Source organism: Phyllostomus hastatus, unplaced genomic scaffold (assembly GCF_019186645.2).
Source record: "Phyllostomus hastatus isolate PE091 unplaced genomic scaffold, TTU_PhHast_1.1 phas_scaffold_78, whole genome shotgun sequence".
Taxonomy (NCBI): domain Eukaryota; kingdom Metazoa; phylum Chordata; class Mammalia; order Chiroptera; family Phyllostomidae; genus Phyllostomus; species Phyllostomus hastatus.
The window spans coordinates 2,852,001-2,877,948 of record NW_025334041.1 but is presented as its reverse complement, the minus strand read 5'-3'; the positions used below and the strand labels follow the sequence as shown (position 1 = coordinate 2,877,948).

Here is a 25,948-nt window from a genome sequence, read left to right as displayed (position 1 = left end):
CATTCTTGTGAGCAAGCAGATCATAATTTAATCATTTTCAGAATCAATGACTGCGAATGGCCATCTCCGAAAAACATACACATGCAGAAATATGCATACAGTTCCAGTGGGCGCACGGGCTCCCCAGCCTTACTTACGACCCAGATTAAGAGCTTCGGATTTAGATGCTTTTGTCATCCTATGTCATCCTCAAGTGTGTTCAAGGCATTGTTTCATTTGTAAGCAATTTCTAAGTCTTTAAGAAAGAACCAGAGAGCTTGACTTGAATTCAGGTAAGCAATGTCCACTTTCTAATGATTTCCTCTCTTTGGAAAGCATTACGTAACCTGGGAGACCAAGGGTGAGGAAGTCAGGTAACTTGTTTTTGATCTTTACTGGTTTGTCTAGCTCTGGCTGCGTACAGACGGTCCCAGAGGGATGCAATGTAAGGCGGAAATGACTAGCTGACCTCCTTCATTTGTTACAGCTTCTATTCCATTTTTTTAAGGTTCCACATTCACTTGTGAGTCTGGAGAAACAGTGTCCCATGGCTTTTTCCCAAGAGGCCAGTGAGTCGGACTCTTGGTAGCCTACTGACAAAAAACACGTCTTATTCTGGGCACTGAATACAATGAGTCTACCAGCGCATTTGTCCCAAGCTATCATGTCCTTTACTACCAGCAAGCAACTGATAAAGATACACATGTAGCTGCTGTAGAACTGACCAATCTTGTGGCCTGAACTTTGGATAAAAGTGTATCACATGGTAGATTTTCTCAGCCTGCCTGAATTTGAACCAGTATACTAATTTATGGTTGAACGCATGTGATCTTGAAAGCCCAGAGAGACTTAATAAATAACAGTGATCTCACCATTCTCTTATGCATTGCATGTTTTAAACTTTGAAAGAAAATAAATTTCTAAGTTAATAAAATAGTGCAATCAAATCCTTTATTTATTTTTCTCATTAGGCTGAAATAATAAACCAAACGAACAAGAAAGGTGTCAATAAAAGATTTAGCATGAAACATTAATTCCCATAAGATAATGTCAAGAATATTATGAAAATATGCACATTGCCTCTCATTAAGTTGCAGAAAATCGATGCATTTACCTTTGAAAAGCAGAGGTATTCATTGCCTTCAAGCTTCAGGTTAGGACCTTAGGCTGGAAGATGACGGTCTCCTGGGTTTGTTATGAAAGAAAATGGGAGGATCTCTCTGGAAGGGAAACGCAGGTCATTTCTGCCCCAACCCACATCGATTCCATAGTGACTATGGAAAACCCGCGAAGTGCTGTCCCGCCATTCTTTGCCAGAGGAGAGCACAGGTTCTACAGGAAGTAGCCGGAATTGTCATGAAACCCAAAATAAGAATGGAACATTTAAAATTATAATCCACTTAACTGGCGGACACTGAGTGCACAATCTTCTTCAATCAGAAATTTGCAGTCGTCTTTTGCATATTCTATTTAGCCAACAACCAAATTTTCATTTTTAATCAGGAGACATTAAGATGTAATTAGGAGCAAATAACAGAATGACAAAGTTACACACACACACACACAAAAAAAAAACAACCAAAAAAACCAAAATGCGTCAAGGTCCCAGGAAGCACACGTTTAGTCACAGCGAGAAGCGCTCGTCCATGAATCCGGGGAATCATGGCGGCCTCTTCACCTTCCCCGGGTTCACCTCCGAGGCAAGTTGTCTAGGAGCAGCACTGCTCTCTGATGGCGATGATGGTGATGATGGCATGAAGGTTGCGGTCAAAACCAGAGAGGGCACATCGCTTAGAGTCAAGAGACCCTCGAACCTCAACAGACATCATATAGAAAGGAACGTAGCAAATTCCAACAAGCATACACACGACAGAATCAATTCATTTCTCAGAGACCAGTACAATTTTGAATACGCATTTTCCAGAAAGAAGCATGAGCCGACGGAGACCACCCGCGGCTGCCAAACCTGTGGGAGTGAAATGATGCATTACCAAATCCCCACAACATACGAGTCATAGGTGAGAAACAAATGCTTTATCAAAAGAAGTTGGCCGATGACCCAACATATAGATATTTATATGTGTATATTCATATATATAATGATAAAAATCAGCTTGCATGAAGGTCATAGTCTATCTACGTTGAAGTTATATCACACATACTATAAGCAATTTACAGAATTTGTCAGATTTGCATATGCGGGAATTGCAAAATGAATTAAAATACATTGAAATATAGAACACTCAAAATGTATTTCTATAAACCTCCCAGGATTGACAGGGATTGGCCGTAATCAGCACTTGCCACCATTGAACAAGAAGTACAATCAAGAAGAAGGAGAAAAATCCAAGAAAAAGGAAAAAATTAGAAAAAAATCCTTTCATTCTTTCTTATTTAAAATAACGTTCTCCTCGTTGCCTCGCAGTGTTGATAATTTTGTTGTTGCCCCCCAAAACCGGGGTTTTGTCTGATGATACTCTATGTTCTGTAGCCGTTTCCTCTCCGTTTGCTTCCTGCAGAGAATGGGTCTTTTAGTAGGAAATCTGCGGTATCCATAGCATGTGTTTACTATCCCGACGACATTCAGGCCAACCCCTGAGATGACATGTTAAGTAGCCAGAAGAAAAGGGGAAAAATAGATCTTGCTATTAGAAGACGTCCTATCACTTCACGCTAATTCTCTTCAAACAAAAGATCAATGATTTGCCCAAGAAAACATTATGAACAAAGCGTGGGAAAGCCTCTTCATGTATGCTTCCGGAAGCAGGCGCTCCTTGGGTAGGCAATTAGACTACAGTGGGTGCAGAGTGGTGCTTGGAGTTTAGGGTCAACTTTGCTGTCCGCTCCGTAGATTTTACAGGCGATTTGCTCTTTGCTTTAAGAAGAGAAAGTGATATTGGAAAAAAGTCAGCACTTTAGATTAAAGCAAAGCACCCTTCACAAAGCCACAAACAAGAAGCAGGACAGAAAGTCCATGGCTTGTAGCTATCCTGGCACCTGCGGAAGAAGTTATAAGATATTCGCTCATCTTGAAGATTTCCAACGCTCCTTATCAGGCTGTTTAAACACATACACATACATATTTAATTAGCTCGCCAGCTTGGCTCTGGTGCCCATGAATGTCTTGGCATGCACTGTAAATGACAACACATACAAAGCATTTCAGTCCCGGGCAATTGGTCGTGCTCGTCTGTTTTCAAACAATGCCTTTCCGCCGTGGGGACACGCAGGGGAACGGATCCAGAACGGCTTGCTTCCTGCCCTTCTCTGGGGTCGCTCCCTACGGTCATGGGGTTGTCCCTTTACTGGTGCCCACAATGCAAACGTGCCCTGCTGTCCTGCAGCTTCGGCCTGAAACCACAGGAGATGCCCCCCAGACTGAGAGCTACAGCTGCTGGTGGGCGGGGCCTGTGTTCGGGGATGGGATCCTTGGACTGAGAGCTACAGCTGCTGGTGGGCGGGGCCTGTGTTCGGGGATGGGCTCGTTTGGGCATTTTCTTTTCGAGGAAGATCTTTCTCAATGTTACCCTTGCAATTGGAGGGAGAAAGTTAGTGCTATCAAGGACTGACCATTTTTGAAAGACCTTCGAGACCTTGTAAGGGAGACAAGTCAGTTATATTTTTGCAATTTTTCTTTATGTATTTTATCTAAAAACTTCTAGTTACAAATGATGAATCAAGTACTGTTATTAGTAAGAAAACAAGAATGTAATTGGGCTGAAAGCATTTTTCTCTTTATTTCTTTTTTCTTTTTCATTGGAGGAAGATTAAAGGGGTTTGAGTGGGGTCAGGGCAGAGAAATTCAACGTCTTGAGTATTTCAGCCAAATCGTGCATAGGCCCACCTTGGCAATGACAGCAAGGTGGGCACAAGAACAGTGCTGTCACAAAGTGGCTGCCACAGCACCGTGGGGGGCTTCCTTCTCCCATGACCGTGTGGTTGCCTCCCGTGGCTGTTTCTCTGTCAGGTCACATTAGCACGGTCATAGACTCTCCCCTGCTTGGTAGGGGAGCCACATCGTAAACACAGCACGCCCTCACAAAAACCCAATGCGCGAACACCCAGAGGTTAGTGATGGGTCTCCGGAGGGTGGGTGCTCCCTCTCTCAGGTTGGGTGCTAAGGGTCAAAACCGGGAAAGTGGCAATACAGTCCCCATGAAACTGTGAGAACAAAGAGGGTACAGGGAAAATAAATGCAATCTATGCAGAACCACTAGCACCAGAATTTTCCAAAGTTAAATATGTATTCTTGTTACCCTCGGCAGAGAGATTCTTTGACAGATTTATTTTTTGAAAAAAAAAAAGAGGGAGGATTGATTACCTGTCTCCTTACATGGTTAATGGCACTTGACACAATGTCTGATATTGAATGAAAGTTCAAAAATGCTGATAGCAACACTCTTAAGTAAAATGGCTCACTCTTTAGAGAAGATAGTTTGTGAAATCACGGTTTCCTTTTTAGCATGGGCATTGCCAATCGGCTCCAGTGGGCTGGAGTCATGTATTCATCTCCCCTTTCTAAAGTGACCGCCCAGGACAGAAAGCACCTGGCCCCTCATTCCCGTGAGATACAAGGGAAATGGCCGCCACATTTGACGGCCACTTCCTTCCCCACCATGTCCAGCATGTGCAAGTTAAAGCAAAATTTGCATTGGCAGTGTAATCGCAAAGAAATGTAACCATGCGCTGAAGAGAGTGTTTGAAGGCTGCTCAAACTCTGCTCGCCACCTTACTGCTGATACACCATTATAACACAGTGCTCCCCGCCCTGCCCTGTTCATCCATGCTGGGCGCATGCATTTTCTAGCATACTTTTAATTAAATGACATTTATTTCTGTCAGGCCAATGACAAAGTTTTTCTTCCCTGCACAGTAAATCCTGAAGCAAATCACTGACTGTTTGTCTTTTCTTTTTATAGTTTATGCCTTGACTGAAGAGCTATGTACTTTACCTTTGTAATCTCAAAGACTTAGTGAAATCTGAGAAGCTAAAATGCTATAATCGGTCCCGTGTCAGTGTCACAAATATTCGTCATAGTGGATTTCATTCAGAGGTACACTATTCTGAATATAACATCATTGACTATTCTGAGTGTGCACATTGCTTACCAAACATGCGACGGTCCATTCCATAGACAGTCACACATTTTTCTTGGGAAAAGGTTTTTTCCACTCACCCAGCCTCACTCTCACTGTTACAGCAGGGACGCCCTCTTCACGCTGTGGCAAACCGGTGGGGGTTAGGGCTGCCGTCAGGAGCCCTGGCTCCAACTGCGTCTGCCACCACACACTTCTAAGATCTCACATAAGGCGCCTATTTCTTCTGTGGTTTCTAAGGTGAGCATGGTAACTACTCCTGTATTTTTCCATAGTAGTATGCCGGACATTGTGTTGGACTAGGTAGAGTCAACTTTCTCTCTCCTTCCTTCCTTCCCTCCCTTCCCTCCCTCCCTCCCTCCCTCCCTTCCCTCCCTCCCTCCTTCCCTCCTTCCTCCCTTCCTTCCTCCCTCCCTCCCTTCCCCCCTTCCTTCCTTCCTTCCTCCCTCCCTCCCTCCCTCCCTCCCTCCCTCCCTCCCTCCTTCCCCCCTTCCTTCCTTCCTTCCTCCCTCCCTCCCTCCCTTCCTCCCTTCCTTCCTCCCTCCCTCCCTTCCCCCCCTTCCTTCCTTCCTTCCTTCCTTCCTTCCTTCCTTCCTTCCCTCCTTCCCTCTTTCCTCCCTCTCTCCCTCCCTTCCTTCCTTCCTCTGTGCCCAGCCCAAGCAGGAGAAGCTCTTACGCCCTAACATGACCAAGCATTTTAGGCAACTCCTGCCCTCGAATACCCTGCTGTCCCCTGTGTCTGCCCCCACCCGCCCCTTGGAGCCCCTCTTGCCCCTGAACTTCCACAGTGCTTCGGTGTTGCCCTTCCTATGGCCATGGCATGGCTCACACCGACCTGCGGTCATTACAGTCCTATCTCATGTCACTGGTGACCCTACGAGCTCCTTCAGGCCAAGGGGTGAAGTTTCAGCAATTACTTTTCATTACCCTCAATGTCTGAAACAATGCCTCGAGAGTTTTTAAATGTTCACTCCCGACACAAAACGCCCCTGTGCGGGAGGAGGAGGGAGGGGTGCTGCCCTGTAAGTCCTGTGAGGAACCCCGGGGCCGGGGGGAGCGTGGGGAGGCGAGGACCCAGACGGGATCCAGAGAGTTCTCTCCACTGGAAGGCCCCTTCACGGCCTCCTTCGACTTCCGTGCAGGAAAGACGCCTTTCAATGGATGTCCTGCCTAAATGTGTACATGATGCTCTCCCGGGGGGGCATTCCTTGTGAGACGGGGGAGTGTTTTCTCTGTTTTGCCCGTGGGGAAGTCTGGGAAGTCTTCTTCTGAGTCCAAGGAGCATCGACACTGCGCTTCCAATTTTCAGCCCTTTTTGCTCTGCGTGCCACAGCCGGTCCCTTCGCCTTCCCTGCGGCGAGGACGGCCGGCGGTCATTCCCTCGCAGGGAGCCCGTGACAACGAGAGTCCCGCCCAGGAGAACTATGAAAAAAAAGTCTCAGGTCCTTTATCTTCGCTACGGTGATTATTTTAGAGAGCAATAGAAAATTCCATCTATTTCTTTCAAAGAAAACAGAACAAGTAAAAATAAAAGTTAACTCAGTAGTTGAGAGTGTGGCATCCTTAGCAAGGACGGAGAGACGACAGGCAGTTACCCCACCACGACACGATTGTCATTGTCATCGAGGGCCCAGCCCCCACCTCCCTGCCTCGTCGAACTCAGCAGGGCGCCCGGGACTGGAACTCGCGCCTCGCCTCGGGCCCCTCATCTGTCTGCCGGGTGGAAGCACCCGGGTGCTGCTCGCCAGCCTCCCCTGTTCGGGCGTGGACTGCCGTGTCTTCCTCCCCGATCTGCGGTCCCGAGGCGAGCACGCGGCGGGCCTGTTCAATGACGCTGCGCCCCTCTTCTTGCTCGGGTCAGGCTCCAGGAGGACGAAACGGGGCTGGGCATCCGCCACGTGCCAGGGGGGTGCGGCAGGCACTCGCACACAGGGCGTCCAGCCTCCCCACCGCCCCGTCACCCTGCAGATCAGGGACATCTGACTCAGCGACGTGGGGTGACGCCTCCCAGGTCCCGTGGGCTGCAGGCAGCAAGGCAAAGGCGCGGAAACGAAGAAACAGCGATGCCGTGAGCACACCTGGGACGTAGGTGAGCTCCTTCCTGGAACCCCTGGGGCAAGCGCCCTGTCCCCCACTGTGTCCCCGCATCTGTTAAATCGGGATGGGAAGCCACGACCGAAATGTGCACTAATCTTTTCAGAGGAAATGCACTGCTGTAACACGCTGCAGTGAAAAAAATGATTGCTGGAACACTTCTTTCCCCCAACTCTGAGCTGATAAATACTGAACATGAAAACGTCGGCTTCTTCGTTTTCTTGGACATGAACAATAAACGAGGTCTGTTTTGCTCCATGTGGTGTAGTAAATGTCTCATAATGGTATTTTGAACTTTTCATGTCACAGACTTCTTAAAGTTTCCTCCGAAGTCATGTAAATATTTGGGCGGGAGGTGGCTTCACCATTGTTCGTAGATGTCTCCTTCTTTCTAAGAGCTTCTCTTTTCCAAGCTTTTTATTCACATTTGAACGACTGGGACCCGTGATGAAGCTGACTGGTTGTTCAAAGGGCCACTCTTAGTTAGCGACGGGGACAGACAACCAGAGCACTTGTCCACTAAGACAGATCATCAGAGAGAGTGTGAGTGTTTAATTCAAAGGACCAGGCGCTGAGGCACGATCTAGGCAGTTGACCACCCCCCCTTTGCCCCAAAATGCTGGCCAGCTCTTCAGATGGCCACTCTGCCTGGGGAGCGAGTCTCTGACGGCGAACTTCCTGTATGAGTACACCTCGCAGCTGGTTTAGGTGAGACAGGGGAACGGCCACAGTTCGGGGTCCCTGTCTGTAGATTAGGGTACCATTCTCCGTACGCTCGTCTCTTCCGTTTTTGGTGTGACTATCTAGTGGGATCAAAAGAAGTCAGAGAAGAGAAAGAAAACAATTTCTGTCGCTGGGGCTCCATGGCCTGACTCCAGGTCCTGTATTCTGTAGAAGTGACTATTAGCGGTGCTTCTCACACAAACACACCTAAAAGCGGACATCCTCCAATGACAAAAGGAGCAACAGTCTGAGGATTTTATTTCTGTCTGGGAAGAGGCCCCGCTGAGAAGGCACGGCCGGGCCTTGGACACACGTCTCCTTCAGTGTGGTGACAGCCGGCTCTGGGCCTGGCTGTAGCTGGGGGAGAAAATGTAAGCTTGCTTTTCATGCAATTTTTACTCTGGCTTGCATATACTAAGTGACTATTTAAGGAGAAAAGTCAAATAAGAGGATGATTCTCTCCTAAACATTTTTTTTGAAAAGAATACCTTTCTATTAGAATTCTTATGGGTCCAGTGCCAGTTTCTTCCAGAAATCCCCTATTTAAAAAAAGAAGTGCTTCATTTTGACCTAATCCATAAACTGCTTCTTTGACTGAGCCCGCTCAGGCCGGCAGTCCCTGCGTAAGTGCCTTTCCCTCCTTCCCCGTAGTCAGCAAAGTCAGTCTTGGCGGCTCGCGAGGAGGCCTCTTACTACAGCTCAGGGACAGAAGGGCCGCTGCCCACGGCCACAGGTCTAAATGACACGGCACACGGGGGACAGCCCATTCACCTCGGAATGTTCCAGGCTCTCTGGCTCACAATGAGTTCCTCCAGGCCGTCAGGGTTTCCATCTTCCCCGGAGTCTCAGAAAAGGACGCATAAAAGCAATTCTGCCTCCCGCCTGCTGAACCCACAGCGCATCGAAGACAGCCCATTTTCGCTGTCATTTGCTCGCCCAGCTGCTCCGGGTCGGATGGGATGATGATGATGATGATGATGATGGTAGCAGCTAGTATTTCTTGAGCACTTACTGTGCCTTCACCCCTGCCCCGTGACCTGTGAGGCCGCTGTAACTGTGTTGCCGAGGGAGGAAGCTGGCTGAGAGGGGCAGCTCCCTGCTCAGGTTTCCGCAGCCGGCAGGTGACGCAGCGGGGGTCCAAACCCAGTTCTGTCCCACCCTGCAGGCGGACTGCATCGTCATTTCCCTTGGCGACTCCGCATACCTGAAAACCTTACTTTCTCAGTCCTGCCCGGTACAAATATGTGGAAATGTGAGTGGCTTTGATGAAGTGGAAGGGACAGCACATATATTAGTGGAAAAACAAATAAAACATTTTTAAACAAAGATGTTTTAATACCACTTATACTTAATGACTGCACGATGCATAAATAAGAGTGATTTATTATTAGCATGGCGTTTACAGGTATATAAATAAATGCTGCTAAAGTGCTTGAAACTATTTACTAATGGAGCTTAAAGCTGCCACCTGCACATACGTTTTCATTATTAATCAGCAAACTGCGTGTATTCATAACACAAAGGTAGAAAGTAATCCATGCCTTGTGGGGATGATCCCAATTCTGGATTAGGCATTGCACAGACATGCGCTTTTGCTGCACAAGGTTGCAAAACGCCTGGTTTGTCCAGGGGTTTAAATAAGTACTCATCTTGGGGAGCGGACTGGGGAAATCATGAGGACCACCAAGACCGATGTGGGGAGTCTTTGCGGCAGGCTGGAATAGTTAGCCCTGAGTGAGGGAGCTAGAGTTGCTGACTGCTGGGCAAGGAGGTGAGACAGGCGCCACCCATATTGGAGTGATCACTCACTGATGGGAGGGGCCTCTCGCTGTCCCGCCCACACCTTCTGCCTGTTGTCACAGACCCCTCCCCCCGTCTCCGGCTGCACCAGATGGAGAGCCTTCCTCAGAGATGGAGACATCTTGTAGTTTAGATCAGTGGCAACCGAGAGACTCAGAGTCAAGAGGCAGAAGTAAAAGAAAGAAGGGAAGAAACAGCTGTGAATATGATTTCGTTTTCCATATACCTTCTCAGGTAAGTGGAAAGAGAGAAAGCTATCAGCATAGTTTATAAACACAGCAATTTGCCTAAGTTAAAAAATTCATTTTAATTGTCTAGCAACTGTTTGTTCTTGAGGAAAACATCAGGTGAGGCCCTAATGCCATAGGCCCTAGAAAACCATCAATGACACAGCTTCGGAAAACACACCTGCTTTGCCACAGTAAAACCTCTTAAGAGTTTACCCACATACTTTCCAAGTCTGAGCCAATGCTTTTACCCTTTTCCTTAATATAACGATTTCAAAATTAACTGACCTGGAATGCTTTATAAATTATCTTCATAACAGAAAATTTCTTAGCCATCGCAATTAAGTAATAAACAAAGATAGTTGCAGTTTTAAAAAATCTATATCCTATGTATCAAGGCATGCAAATAAAGTGGTAAACTACATAAATATAATTTGTCATGAAACATAATTGGAAGCAAATGAATATGGTTGTTGTCAGGGGTATGGAGTGAAGGATGGCCCGAGTACTATCTCCTGATCTCCTCTCTCCTAATGCACAAGTGGTCTGGGGTGGTTTTCTTAAAGATCAGCCACATTACATAAAAATTCATGTATCTTGTTAGCAGTGGTATTGTCCTCAAAAATGCTTTGCTAAAACATAGTAGTCAGTCTGAAAACATTTATTGAGCCTAACTGTGTGCTAAGGACAGCGCCAGGTGCTTCAATATCACCCAAAGTGTCAGGACCCAACCCATCCCTTTTTCTCCCCCTTCATTAGCGTTTGACGCTAACTCTCCAGGGCTTCCCCGAACAACACGAACAACACTGTTTTGGCAGATGTGTTAGAAGCAGTCACACCTCCTGCATTTGCGTGGTGCCCTGCAGTGCATAAGCACTTTCAGGAGCATAACTTTATTTCTTTAAAACCTTTATATGTTCAGATCTTTGGAAGAGAGTGAGTTTTTGAATTCTAGAGTTTTTTTTTTCTTTTTTCTATTTAGTGCTTCTGAGTCTACTGCTGGGTCCCCAAAGCTAGCATTTTTTTTTTTTCAAATTAACTCTTCACAATGCTAACAGAAGTGAGCAAATTGCCTTCAGGGCAAAGAAATTTGTTTAATCAGAAAAATTAAAAATCAGATACTTTCCAAACGGCTGAAGAAGTTGCTGCTAAGGATGTAGCGACAACACAAGACATTTAAATAAAAGAAGAAGAAAAAATTTAGCCCTGTACTAGACCCTCTTCTTGACCAGTGCTTGACCCCTTTGTATTTTGAGGTTTGGAGTGTCTGGCTGCATCGTTCCATCTTCATTCCAATTCTGTGAAGGGATTCAGTTTGTCTTATTTAACTGCTTATTTTTACTTTTCCAATAGTGGTAAGCTGCACAGAATGAGGAATTTTAACTCCTAGCTTTTACAATTTGCTCCAATTCAAGCACTGAGAGTTTAATTTATGTTGGGTCTGTTTTGTGCATACAGGATTCTGAATTCATGCAGAAATGGTTTTGCAGGCTTTTTTGAAGTGGTCCTATTAAATGCAACATAATCACCCTTTATAAATATTCTAGGGTATTGATTTCCCCTGACACTCCCGGTGAGCACACCATCGCCTGTCACTCTGCTCTAGCTGTGCACTGGGGACGAGGGAGTCACACCACGGAGAGGAAGAGTGATTGCCTCGTATTGCACTTATGGACTTCGTGTGTGCCTGATGTACTTAGTCAATGTATGTTTATCAAGCACACCCACTGTTCAGAAAGACAGAAAAAATAATGTGATGGTCAGATTCCCCACTCAGATCCCAAGAAATAAGATATAATGATCTTAATTTCAATGCTACTAGCAATTTCTGACTATACTACCTTCACAATAGTACCTTTAATATTCACATGTACATGCATGTATATATGTGCACATATACATACATGTACATGTGTGCATGTATTTTAATTTGTCATGGGCTCCACAATCATTCAGCATCATTGTTTTACTTCACCTTTAAATTTTTATTGAGTATATTTTATTTGTTTAGTTTCCCTCTCATGAGCCTATTTTTAGATTTGGGAAATTTAAAATTTTTTTTAAGATTTTATTTATTTATTTTTAGAGAAGGAAGGGAGGGAGATAGAGAGAGAGAGAGAAACATCAATGTGCGGTTGCTGGGGGTCATGGCCTGCAACCCAGGCAAGTGCCCTGACTGAGAATCGAACCTGCGACACTTTGGTTTGCAGCCCGCGCTCAATCCACTGAGCTACGCCAGCCAGGGCTAAATTTTAAATAATTTTTATAACAAAATTAATAAATCATCATTGTGCAAGTGTTATCAATAGAGAAAAATAATCAAATAATTAAAATCATAATTTATCTTGACTTTTGATGTACATTTTCATATGTTTTTTTCCTGTGGTCCTTCTATGGACATGTCTCAGGTAGATTTATTTGTAGTCTCCATATTTTTTATTTTAAAGTTTTGCATCCTGTGTTTTTTTACACTAAATTTGGTATTCAGTCCTTCCTAAGTTCACTAAACATCCCTTGAAAACACGATTCTAGGAGCTGTTGAATGTTCGTTGTACGGTTTTAACGCATTCACTTAACACAGTCACTGGGTAACTTTCCTGCCGTCCGCCGCATGCGCAGGTCCGGCTTCGGTGGGCCTCTGAGGCCCGCGCCCTGCGCGTGGCCTGGGTCTGCCCCGCCGGGCCGTCCCTGGGGCGTCCTCCCCGGGACGTCCTCCCTGGGGCGTCACCGCAGGGCAGCCCTGCCACCCACGTGGCCTCCCCAGTTTTCCCCCAGAGGGGGATGGCCGAGCCGCCGTGCGAGGAGTAACAGCGGAGGACCTCAGTGACTGTTGCCTTGATTGATGGCAGGCGTTGGTTTTAAAAAATCTTTGCCAAGATTACATGTGCCAAATTTTAAAAACTAACTAGGGTTTTGACCGAGGAAACCTGACATATTTATAATACTGAGATTGCCCACCCCCAACAATAGCAAGGTCACTCATTTATTTAAACCTGAACTGTTTTCACAGAGTCCCAATGGTCTTCACATTCATACTACTCATTTGTGAGTCTTTAAAAAACTACATATTTTATAGTTTTTTGTTGTTACCGTTGATGGTTATTATATATTTTGCCCCAGGTATTTTCTATCTGAGTATTGCTGTCATGTAGCCAGTTGACTTCAACTTATATCTTGTTTTACCTTCATCGATATTGTACGGTCACCTTTGACACATCTAAGCCATTTGGAGTGGATTACATAATCCTAGCATCTGCACAATGACAGGTTTACTTCTTTTCAAGTATCAGACACAAACATTTCCTTGTCTGCTGCATCACCTTTTGGTTACATTTGTGAATTAAACACATTTTAAATTATCTACAGTAAAACATTTTCATTTGCATTTTTGTAATTGTCAGCCTTCAAAGCCTCAGGCCTCTGATTTTATGCTAATTTTCTATGCCTGATTTTTTCTTTCCTACTTAGCTCCTTATTTAGTCAGATTTCATTTGGATATATATAAAATAAATTGTGACAATGTTCCCTTTTGTCATTAATTAAATAAGTCCTTCCTTAATTATGATCTCTTAAATTCGGCAGATATTTATTATTTTACATAATTTTAGAGTTGTCTGGGCTTCCTGTTTCCTTTCATCTTTAGTCATGCTTACATTCCTCGGTTATTCTCCTAAATCACGGTTATTTAAAAACACGCTTTAACACCCGACAGGTAAAGGGGAAGAGAACTGACCGTGGCCGAGCTCGGTCACCTGCCGGGTTTGCTCTCCTGTCACTTAGTGCTCGCGACGACCGCGGAACACACGCGTCACCACCTCCGCGTCGGAGGTCCGCGCTCCGAGGTCCGGAGGCCGCGAGTGCATCGGGCTCCGCCCTCGGGTAGCGAGGGCATCTCGGGCTCAGATCCGTATCCATGCGCTACCCTGGGCTGTGCCTCTCTTCCTAGAACCTTCCAAATCCTTTCCGTTTTCCTTCTCTTTCCCGTTTTAACAGTATTTTCCCTGGTTTATGATTTAAAAAAATTCCAAGGGTTATTGGAAATTTTTTTGAAAAACTTCCAAAATTAAAGAGCTCGAATTTGATTAAGAGAGCAGCTAGCGTGTGTCACTGCAGCTTCCCAATGCGGATGGTTCATTCAGGGCGTGCCGTTCAGATTCTTAAAGACCCTTTGGAGTTTCATCGTGTCTTACGGTGAGGATCTAGTTATGACCTTGGGCAAGAGAGCTGGCGGCTAATCCGGTCTGGTTACATAGGGGCCCCCTTATCAACTAACAGCATTGTGACGGGGAGCGGGGGGGAGTGGGGAAGGAACCTCTGAAATGACAAACAAGAAGGCACGAGCTGGGAACGAAGACCCCGGTCTCCTTGGAACTCATTCACCGGTGACACGCCCAACAAGGCAAACACTCGCCAGGGCGGCAGAGCCGGGTGGCACCCGGCGTTGCCGTCACCCTCTCACGGCTGCGAATAACGAGAATGCGTAAGCCCGGTGCGGTGATCGTCCTGCTAAACCGGCAAGCAGCGATCATTCACGGGGGCTCGGTCGGCGCCGTGCCCTCTCTGCACAGAGCTGCAATCAATCCTCGGCACGAGGAAACGGACACACACACACGCAGCTCTGAGCGGTGGGGTGGGGCGCGAACAGCCTCCTACCGCCCCTGCTGCTGAGCGGCTGGGGCAGAGGCAGAGGGTCAAAGCAGCACCTTCCCGCTTCTCTCTGCTCTTTGCAGCCCCGAGGAACGCTCCGGTGCCAGGCTATCGGTGGTGGCAGCAGCACCCCTTGAGAAGGAGCCCTCCTCTTGCTTTTAGGACCTGTGTTACCATAATCAACCAAGGGAGGCTTTTTCCAGCAACTTCTCAACCCTGTGGTCACCTGTCCAGAAAGCTGCTTCTCTGGCACCTTTGTGACAACGTTGGAGACAGGAGCTTAGGACTGGCGAGTCTGCTGGTGTCCCGCCTCAGTGGCAGAGCTCCTGGTCCTCACAGCTGGACCTCACTGTGGCCCTTCACGCCCTGGCAAGCCCCGCCGCCTGCAGCTAGCTAGCACCGCATTCCAATGAGTTGAGTTAAATACGGTTTGTGGGCGAACTTAGCTAATGGAGACTATTAATTTACATAATTCCAGTTCAAACATTATCTCCAGCAGATTCACTGGCCTGTACTATCCAAAGCATGGCCTCAAATCTATTCTTCGCCTTACTCGTAGACCCTCCGTTTACACAGCAGCCATTTAACTGATAGAATTGCAATGATCAAATTAATTTTACCAGTGTAAGCAGCTGGGTTGCATCATTTAAACCCAAATCAACATTAAGGTCTGAATTACATGCCTGGCTCCCTACCTCGCCGTGGGGCACTGGTTTTCCTTATATTTTCGATCAGGAAAACACTTCCTGCCAGCCCCTCAGCCCGTCCCCTCTCCCCCCAGCAGCTTCGACTTCTGTCTGAAGATCATTTCTGCTACATCTGGCCACGTTTGGAGAGCTGCCACGCTTCTCCTCGGCAGCAGAGGGGCGGGGAGCTTGTGGCTTCTAGCCACGAGAACAGCAGCTGCCTCTCAGGCTCAGCTCACGTCGTGGCAGAAACACAGTAACCATGTTTCGGAGTTCAGAGAATCAGCGCTCCTGCTGAGTGACTAGAGAGTCCACACAGACTCCACTCGGGGAAACATCGCTGCACCTTAACCAGGGCCAGTGCATCCCAGCGCCAGCTGCGGATCACAGGCGTGAACGGAACAGCTTTGCTGAAGCCCAGCTCAGTACGGGGGAGAAGATCGTGGCAAAAACCAGCATCTCACCCACACACACACACACACACACATGTCATAGTACATGATACATTTTTTTCTCACCCATAAGAATGTTTTAGCGTCAATGATTCTCCTAATTGACTGCTCGCAAAAATGCCTATTTCTGATTCTAGACTCTGATTCTGACCCGGTAGGGGCTGCACGCATGAAGTCCTGGAAGACGGATTTTTCCAGCTGGGGTCTGGCAGGGGTCACCTGCACCACGCACTCGGAGAAGTGCTGCTGAGGGGCCTCGATCCGTCTCGGGGGAGAGGCAATACTGTTTGTGTAAGTGCAATCACAAGAAGGAGAAGAAAATGAAAACAAAGATGGACCATTCCTCTCACTTTCCCTTTTCTCCCCCCAAACAAGCCCCACTTGCCGTAGGCACCTAAAGAGGCGCACTTGCAAGCTGTGACGCTGGTAGCCAAGAAGTTGTCCTCGGGGACACCAACAGCCTTGCTGTGCCTGCCACTGAGAGGTCTGAGGACACGGGACTCTGGTCCTCGGAGGAGGAGAGTCCCGAGAAAAGAGGCCCACGGGGCACAGGATGGCGTCAGGGTCGGCACAAACACGTTGCTTCGGGACCTGAATGAGACAACCGTCGATGCTGACCGTGACAATAGCAGAAAGCTCTATAAAAGAATTTGCATCAGCCCTTAGGGGAATGACCCGCACAAAAAACCGTCCCTTCCAGGGTCACAGAAGGAAGGAAGCATCGCAAAACGCTCAGGAAATACCACTCAGGAAGAGTGCGTGTGAGGACGAGGGGACCTGGGAGGAGCGGAGCTGGAAATTGGACCAGCAGAGGCGGCGCAGGTGCCTCGGAAACAGCGGTGCTGAGCACCTGCTCCGCTGAGACCCGCTCCTTGAGTCGGAGCCGAGACTGGCACGCTGTGGGGGCCCGCTGGAGCGGAGGAGACAGTGGAGAGGGCTGTGCCGAGACGTCGGTCCATGTTCGAGGAACAGACGAGATGCCCTGTTCAAGAACAGTGTGAACAGACACAATAGGACCGGTGGCGGAGGCATTGTGGCCACTGACTGCAGAAGAGGGATGACGTTATCCAAAGAATTTGAGAACACCGGAGAAAGAGCATTTGTGTTTCGGGGAAAAAGCTAGTAAATTCCGTTTTGGCTATTTGGGTTTAGGGGCCTGACCTCAGATTGTATTGCTCTGAAAAAAAAAAAAAAAAAACATTCGAGGACCGAGGGCCTGGAAACACTGCTCTGCCCGTGTGCATCGCTCCGGAGTCTGTGCACCGCTCAGCTCTGGGGGCAGCGCAGCTTGGGACCTCTCACGACTCGGAGAAGTGGCGGCTGGGGCTGGGCCTTCCCGCTCCCTAAGGTGGCTGCACTGCTTGCACGCCTGCTGGCTTCTAAGGGGCCACGGCAGAAGCTGCCGCTCCTCTGAAAAGCCTGGTCTGGAGTGAGCACGGCATCCCTTCCCACCCTCCTGTCCAGCGGTCACGGGCCCGCCCAGAAAGGGGGCTGGGGGGAGCCTCTCCATGGGAGGAGTGTCCAGCATTGCGCAGCCGTCTGTACCCTGCCACCGTGCTGACAGGGGCCACTGTGGGGAAGTGTTGGGGGGCAAGAGGGACTCTCAGCCTGGCTCCCCTGAAAGAAGTCAGAACTGGAAATGTGGGTGGATGGAGAGGGAGTGAATGAGTGAATTAACGATGCCTGGGTACTGAAGTCAGCTTTACTTGGGTATCACCTGAACAGCTGCACAGCAGGGGTATAAGCAAGGATGCCGGTGTTGCTGTGGGTGTAAGGGATAAACACCCATCCCAGGAACTGTACGCTGGGACACAGCTGCGCCAGCTTGGGAACTTACACGCGAGGAGGGTGGGTGGCCGGGCCCCCAGGGTCTGCGCCAGAGGTCAGAAAACGTTACATGGATAGAAAACACTTCCCAGCATTCACTGGTAGAAAAGACAGACCTGAAACGTTTCGATATAGTTCGGACGAATCTTTGCTCTAAGCCGACGCTGCTCAGTGAGCGTGGCTGGCGGTGAATGTGGGCTACCGTGAGTCAGCATTCCTCCCTTCTCAGTGGGTGGGGGAGCCTGGGCGTGGGGGGAGGAAGGAGCGGGGGTTTCTGCGTGAAAACTGTTAGAAGAGCGCTAGCGTTTACCAGGTAGCTCCAACCACAGTGCTAAACAACACACATCAAAGTAAACCAGGTGTCTGTAGAGTACATTACGTAATCAAAAGCGAACCGTTCAGAAACAGAAACACTTAATTCCATGCTCAGAATCCCCCACTGGACTAGGTAATAAAGTGTTTGATTTTATTCCACAGCATGGATTTCTGATAGCTGGTGTGAAATATGCTGCGGGGGCTAATAATTTCCCTTCCGTGATTTTGGCGTTTTCTCTAATTAGGTCGTAAACTGTCTGCTGAGGCTGCTTTGTAATTTTGTCTAGGTTCTTCTTTGGATAGCCAGGAAGGGAGGCGAGCAGTGCCTCCAAAGAGATGGAATCTTTAGCCAGCAATGGCTGCACAACTTAGGACCATCAAGCGCATATACAGGTGTGTGCTGTGTATGTACGCACAGAGATGTCAGTACCTATGGAAGCGCATGCGTGTATTCTAGGTATGCTTTTGTTCTTGAATTTGGGAAGCAAAGGAGACGATAAAGAGGAACATGGGACAAAACCAAGCAAATTGAGCTTTCGGGGGGGCAGGTCACCTATGCGTCGGACTGAGGTTATCGCCGCGACCGAGGCCCGCAGAGGCCGGCGCTCGCCTGCATTGCAGGGCGGTGCAAACTCGCCAGGGACCTCCGTCGAGCTCCCTAGAAACATAGCTCTTCGCGTGGGAGGCGGGGGGAGGGGACCTAGGTCGGCACACGGCATTTTAAAAGCATGGTTCACCAGACAGGATTTAAAGGTACAACTAAGATAAGAGGTAAGAATCTATACATATTATATATATAATTATATATAATATATATGTAATTACCCTGATGAAATGACCAGGTTTAATGGCTAAGGAGACCTTGAAAGTTAGCAATGGAATTTTCTATGACCCGTCCTGGTAGCAATAATGTTTCCACGACAAACTGCAAAGGGGAAAACTTCAAGAACGATCGATACTTTTACGCCCCTTCCATCCCGTAGTATGGCATTAAGTGCGGGAGCGACACACAGGGCACTCGAGGGCTGTGTGAGGCACTGCTCCTCCCGAGAAGCCTTTACCCCACATCAAGGCTGGAGCTCCAGTGAGTTTCCAGGCTCAATGGTTGCATAAATTAACGCCATTCAGAAGGGCTTTAACTTGCACAGCTGACTTGGGGGACACGTGACTAAGCCTCTCAATCGGCATCGAAGGCACATTGACGGGAGTTGTCTTATCTCTGTGCCGCTTCCTGCCGTTACCATCCTCACTTTCCTCACAGGCAGCTGACGTCTCTCCTTCCAAAGCAAAAGAAAAAAAAAAGGCCTCGGAGACTAGCCCTGCTTAAAGCTACGGGTCGCTGAAAATGTGCCTGTCCTTCATTTGCACTGTGATGAAGTGAAACCTCTTGATTTGGGTCATTTTTGAGACATAAATCTGTAGAGAAAACGAACATGCACTTACAATGCGACCAACACGACATGATTTATTGTTCTTAAACATGTGTGAGTACAGGAGGGAAGAAAGAAGTCTGGCCCTGAGGCCCCCTGGATGGGAAGCACCGGCGGCCACTGACGGCCCGGGGCGGGGGGGGGGGAGGCGGCGGAGCGCCTGGGGAAGGCCAGCCCCGGGCTGTCCGCGCCCCGGGTCATCATCTCAGCGGAGCCCGGCCTCTGGCGTCACAAACTGTCACGCACACACCTGTCTACTCTCTCTGACCAGCGGTCCCTGGGAGGGTTGTGTGAGTGGTAAAATGAAAGGCTCAAAATGGGTTTCCATACCTGATTGTGGACTTTGTTTGGGGATTTTGGCTACCGCTTGAGGGCTGGAGGTGGGGGCCGTCCGCTGGTTGGCAGAGCTGTGGACGCCGCTGCTGGGGGCGGCCGCGGAGACGTTCTTGCGCGGCTTCATGTCTTGCAGCCACATGGGCGAGGCCTCGAAGGCCTGCATCCTGCGCGCGTGGCTGTTGGCGTTGACCTTCAGGTAGGCCTGGGCCTTGTGTTCCTGCAGCTCTCCGTAGTTGGCGTCGGTCACCCTGCACTCGTATAGGCCTTCGTCCTTTTTCCTCACTTTGGAGATCTGCAGCTTGTGGGAGATGTCGTTGCCTTGGACTTTCACTGTCTGGAGGATTGCAGGGGGAAGACATGAGAAAGGGAGAGCTGCATCAAATGACGGGGTCCCCGTACTCGGCCCTGAGCTCCCTCATGTTGGAAAAGGAGGAGTCTTCTTGGCCACGGCCAGAGAGCTCGCTCCTGGGGTGTCCGCGGTGAAATGCCCAGGTCTTGTCTATCCCGGCCTACTCCGCCTGGCTTCACCGAGCGTGGCGCGGTAGTGCCATCTAGCCAGCGCCACGTTCCGAGAGCCACATGGAATGGCAGGTTCCGGGAATGGCCCTGCCCTTTTCTGATCTGGGGTTGTCTCTGCCTGGTTAGCTCGGCTGAAGGAGGCACGGACCTCATGAGGCCAAGGCAGTGCTCACGCAGCCTCTGTTGTTCGCTTTGGGCTCCGACTCTGAGAGGCCACGAGAATGTTTCGTGGGTGGTTGTGACTGACCTCGAGATTCACTGAGAATGCGCTGTTATCCCCACACGGGAGTGACTATTAAAGGCCCTGACAAACTTACACTGGGGTGTTGAAGGTTTTTCTGCTCAACTTTTTGGTACACTCTGACCTATCGTCATGGGGTGGCATGGCTCAGGGTGCAATGAACGTTGCCCAAAGTCTGGTGGCTCAGACAACCTACTCTCTGCCGTTACAGGGTCTGTGCGCTATTGGAACTTGAACACGACTTTGATTTTTAAGATTGAAAAGGGGCTCTTATTTCTTCTAGTAATTTTAGGCCATCTTAATGGCGAGACTATACATGTGTATAATAAATGAAGTTTTATATAATATATGATATATATCCATTAGCATCTTTATCAAAATGGCTAGATTTGATATACTTTATATATTACCCATGTTGGCTGAATGATGATGGATTTCATGAGACATTTGGGATTCAAGGACTTGGATGATGTTGAAAGAGCAAAGAAGTGAAAGAGACAGAAACGTATTCTGCTATTGGCTGTCACACTTTCCAACAGCCATAAATACTTAAGATAGCTTGCAAAGTGTTTACCTGTTTATTTCATAAAGTACACATTGGATGGAAGTAAAGTATGTATTGGATGGAAAGTATGTATTGGATTGTATACAGGTAGCAATGCTATAAAAATAATGGAGATTGATAGCTTCCAATATATTCTTGGTCTCCGTAAGCCTGAGAGCTTGTTATTATCCCACTTTATAGCAGAGTACACTGAAGCGGGGGGGCCTTGGTGGGTGACTCCCAGCACTGGCCGCACACTGGGCTTCTCGGAGGGCCCGTTAGCAAAGGCACCCAGGGGGGCAGTGCGGACACTCGGCCTGCGTCTCTGTGGGGTGATGCCCATGCCAGCGTTTTAGAAAATCTCTCCTGAGAATCTGAGCTAACAGCTGCTGGTTTAGGACATAGATTCAAGGTCACTCCGTGCGTAAACTGGGAACAAATTACTTTCTGTCTCAATCTGCATCTAGATCTCTTCCCAGTTTACTAGACTCGACAAATTGGCAGAGATAACACTGTTAGTTGTATCGAAGGTTTGGACCTGACTGTGTGGCTTCCCTCGGTCAGGGTGTGGGCGGCTGTTTCCATGACTGGTCTTTGGAGGCAGAGCAAGTGAGAGATGAGTCATCGATAACGACCTATCCAACCGCACGTACGTATGAAAAATGAAGTATTTATGACAAAATATTGTCCGCAATTGGTCTGAGCAGCAAAGCTTTTCTGGCACTGTCTGAAAACAACAGTTTTTGCGATATAAGAATAATTGAATTGAAATAGTCTAAAACATCAGTGAGTTTATAAATATAAATTGGAATTTCTGCTTTATATCATTTTTTGTTTGCTCTTTTCTTCCATTTTGAGATTATACATTTAGATGATATAATCTGACTTTGTTAGGACAGTATGTGTTTACACTTTCAGTTGTGATGTAACTCCAATCTTATAACCCTTTCTGCTGCTGTGAAGCCTCAGAATAAATTTCCTTCTTAAATGTGGGTCGTTGGGTTTTTAAATTCTTAATATATCTAATATCTAATATCTATTTATGATTAGCTGACCTCAGTTCATATTAGATAATTATTTCACTTCTAGTAATGAAAATTTCTTTACTATTTATCAGCAAATTAAGCAGTTCCATTAATATAAAATGATTCTGTGTGGCTTCATTTAAGGTAGAACAAAAATGTTTTTTATTTTATTTTTTAATTTCACACACAGTTATGAAAAATAATAACCACACTAAAGTAGAAACACATCTCTCTATTTTAATTAGGTTAACCTCTTCAGTTGTGTTTTCATGTTTATATTGGCTTTTGATTCTATATTTATATGATTTCATATGTTAGTGTTTTACTCCCTATTAAAGGATAATTATTGCCATGACTCTGAACAGAGAGCAGTATTCGGCTCTTTACTCTTACAGTTACGTAACTGTTAAAAAGCAGATGTCACCACTTGTGATGGCAGGATGATTCTCTAGTAACTGTTTAAATATTTATGTGATTGAAATAAATCATTTCATTGTACCACCTCTAAATCGGCTTCGGTTTTTATGCACTGGCTCTCGGACCTGCTTTGGCAAAATCGCCTTTTTAGGGACAGTAAGTTAAAAGGCTTAACACGAGGACCACAAGCTGAACCCCTAAAACGCGCTGACTCTCGCCGCGGGCCTGCGCGCGGCGGACGCAGGCGAGCGCCCCCTGTCGCCGGGCCCTGTGATACTCACACTGATCTTGGTCCCGTCGTTGTCGGGGTCTCGGTCGGGCACGAGCTCCACCTGCGGGAGGGGAGGGGACGGAAGCTCAGCGCCGGGACCCGCACCGCCCCAGCTCCGACCCGCAGCGCGGCCCCGGCTGAAGCGTCGCCGCGGCGCGGGCCCGTTTAGCGGAGAAGAGCAGCGCGGACCCGCCGCGCGGGGGCGCTGCCCGGCCGCGCGCGCTCGGCTGCGCCTGGGACCCGCGGTGCCCGGGACGCGGGGACGACGGCGCGGGGCGCGCGTGTGCGTGGAAGTTTGCGGGGACGAGACTCGCCGTCTGTGCCCGGACTGCGTCCCCTCCCGGGGGTGTCGCGAACAGATCGTCTTTCTCGCCCCAACAGCCCCGACCCGTCTGCCGCCCCTTTCGCTGAACTGGGGGTCCGGTCTGCGCTCTCACCCACTTTCCCTTCCTGCCCCCCCTCCCCTTTCCCTCTGCCCCTCCTCCCCCGCCCCTCCTCCCCACCTCCGCCCCCTCCCCCTTCCACCCGCACCCTGCACCCCGCTTCCCGAGCCCTTCCGTCTGTCCAGTCGAGCGGCTCGACCCCTCCTTCGCTCCCTTCCCGCCCCCTTTCCCCCCCACGCGGCCCTCTCTCCCACAGTGCCCCTGCTCCTGCCCTCTCCGCGCCCACCCCCTTCGCCCCTCGCCCCTTCCATCTCTCCGCTCTCTCTGGTCTCCGCTGCCAATCTCAGACGTGGGGGCGGGGGGTGCAGACACCCCCAGAATTCTCCACCCCACCCCACGGTCCCGGAGATGGGACAGCGAGTGTCCCGGGAGGGGTCAACACTGTAGTGCCGTCCTGGACGTCCTGACGATAACCAGTACGAACAGGAGGAGGCCAGTCCCGGTCTCAACCAGAAAGACGAAGGCTTCTTCCTTGGTTTCAAACCAGAGCCACCAGGACATATTCCAGCTCATTCCCTGGCGCCCCTGGGCCTCACCCGCGCCAAGCGGGCCGGCGGTTTCCAAGTGGCGCCCAGAAACCTCCTTTGGCCGCAGACCTCTGGCTGGACACCCAGAGGACTTGGGGGGGGGGGGTCAGGGGAACAGGCGCAGGGGACGACCGGAACGCGCGACTCCGATCCGCTACCTGCGCACCGGCCACCTCGGCCGCGGGCTCCGGGTCCTCGGGGCCCCGCAGGAACCACCACTGGATCTCCAGGTACACCGAGGCGGAGCCGCTCTGGAAGGCGCACGACATCTCCACATTCTGCCCCTCGGTCGCGGTCACGTTGCGCGGAAACTCAGTAAATTTTGCTGCAAAACAGAAACGCATCCCTTTAGAATATCCACACCATGCTCGCCAGCTCTCTTTCCTTGGGAGATCGCTACATTTTTCTTGGACTGGAAAAAAAAACCAAAACAAAACCAAACCCAAACCCCCTCTATAACATCCCGCACTTCGCCTGGCTCCCCACCCCCCTCTCCTTTGCCTCTTCCCTGTCTTGTTTGTGGTGGGGTGCCTAAATCACTTTGCTGTCCATCAAGTCTGGATAAGGGAAAGCATAACAAGCTTGCCAATACTCCCCCCCCCCACCCCGGGCCTCAGTTAGAAGCAAAACAAACCTTTTGTCAGATTGCAGCACTCCCCCAAATTCACGGAGGGACTCAGTGGGGTGCATTTTAGACCAATCTGTCAAGTTGATATATGGGGACAGGCTCTGGCCTCCAAGTTTCTAAACAATCTACGATGACTGGATGTTTTGTGTCGTGGAGAACAGGTCGTGATCACCTGCCAGAATGCGCATTCCTGACATACCCAAACAGTTAGCATTTGTGATCCAAAGACTACAGCACCGAGAGGAGTCGCACGCTTCCTAGGCTGCAAACGTTTCTTCCTCGCCACGTTCACTTCATGGGCATTCCCACCAAGCCCCTGCGCTGCCAATCGCCAGACATCGTGGCGTGGAAAATCAGGCACCTGGACTCTGTTCAGATGCAAGGTGGTTGTGAAGCCACTGGAGAGATTTTTCTGCCCCTCTTCGTTACCAACCCCGACCCTGCGAGTCTGCAAGATTCACGGAATCCTGGCGAAACTCACGCAGCTAAGAGGCCCCCTTTCTCCCCAAGGCATCTCTCTGTTATGGAATGTTTTGGATGGCTGTCCCTACGTTGTTGTCCGAGGGACACTTTGGGAAGAGCCGATGGTTCCCTACAAGTGGCACCGAGAGGTCTGTGGCTGGCGGTTGTGCCCAGAGGCAATGCACGCTTACGAGAGAAGGACCCGGGGGCGGGGGGTGCTGCAGGACAGGCTTGGGGTGGGTGCCCATTTCCCCCCACTTTTTACGGAGGGACACCATCCGCGCCCCTTTTCACGGCCGCGTGCCATCCCACAGCGTCTCCGTGGAAAGGGAGCTGCATTTATACTCAAAGCAAATGGGAGCCGCGAAGGAGACACTCGGACGGGAAAAGGACTTTTTTGTTCCAGCCCCAGGGAGGGAGGCGGCGGCGTTTCTGCCCGAGCAGCGATGCGGTCCTCGGGCCGCGGCTCCGAGATCTGTTCGTGGTGCTGAAACCAGAGCCCCGCAGCCTGCCAGGTTCCCGACCCCTGGGTTCAGCGGGCTGCCGCCGCTGCTTGGAATGCAAGCCGTGCCTTTTTACGGGTCCCCGGGGACGCCTGTCCTTTGATAAACACACACGCAGACGAAGCCACACGGACCCAGAAAAAAAAAGAAACTCGAAACCCGTTCTGCCTCCACGGAGCAGGAGGACTGGCCGTGGAGAGTCCCCGTTTGTTTGCGACGATTATGTATGCATGAGTGGTTACCCTGTGCATGCACACACACACACACACAACCCAACACGCACACACACACACACACACACACAACACACAACACACGCACCCCTGTGCGTCTGCCCTCCGAGCCCTCTGCCTCACTGCCAGGCACCAAATAGACTCGCCTCCGAACCTAGCAAGCCTGCTATTTAATCAACTTTAAATAAAAATGCCGAACAGAACCCCATTCCACTGTTACTTGCTAGGAAGCTCACATCTGCCTGGACACACACACACACACACACACACACACACGAGCAAATGCACGTTTGCCAACGAGCACACACTTACCTTGAGAAGAAAGCCCTTGCTGCACGTATAAAACCGAAAAGAAGACAAATCCAGCATACGCCAAAAAGATCCCCATCATTCCACAAAGGAGAGGGGGTCACATCGGTGTCGCCAGCAGCCAGAGAGCCCTAAAAGAAAGGAGCGCCGCCGAGTCCCAGGCTGCTTCAGAGCCCTGGGCGCGACGCCGCGCGCATCCCGCCGCTGGCGGGG

The 25,948-nt window shown here is 49.3% G+C and overlaps 1 protein-coding gene across 5 annotated transcripts; it reads right to left on the bottom strand.

Annotated features, from left to right (window-relative positions):
• Positions 1-946: 946 nt before the first annotated feature.
• VSTM2A (V-set and transmembrane domain containing 2A) lies at positions 947-25,948 on the bottom strand. 5 transcript variants are annotated; one of them, XM_045828044.1, is made up of 5 exons: positions 25,739-25,948; positions 23,759-23,925; positions 22,641-22,691; positions 19,608-19,947; positions 947-2,976 (listed from the first exon to the last, which is right to left on the bottom strand). In XM_045828044.1, the coding sequence occupies exons 1-5, from the start codon at positions 25,815-25,817 to the stop codon at positions 2,900-2,902; spliced, it is 714 nt and encodes a 237-aa protein (XP_045684000.1). In that variant the 5' UTR covers positions 25,818-25,948; the 3' UTR covers positions 947-2,899. The 5 variants fall into 5 exon arrangements, with proteins under 5 accessions (XP_045684000.1, XP_045683999.1, XP_045683998.1 ...); XM_045828043.1 differs by having other exon boundaries at positions 947-2,854; XM_045828042.1 differs by lacking the exon at positions 947-2,976 and having other exon boundaries at positions 19,474-19,947.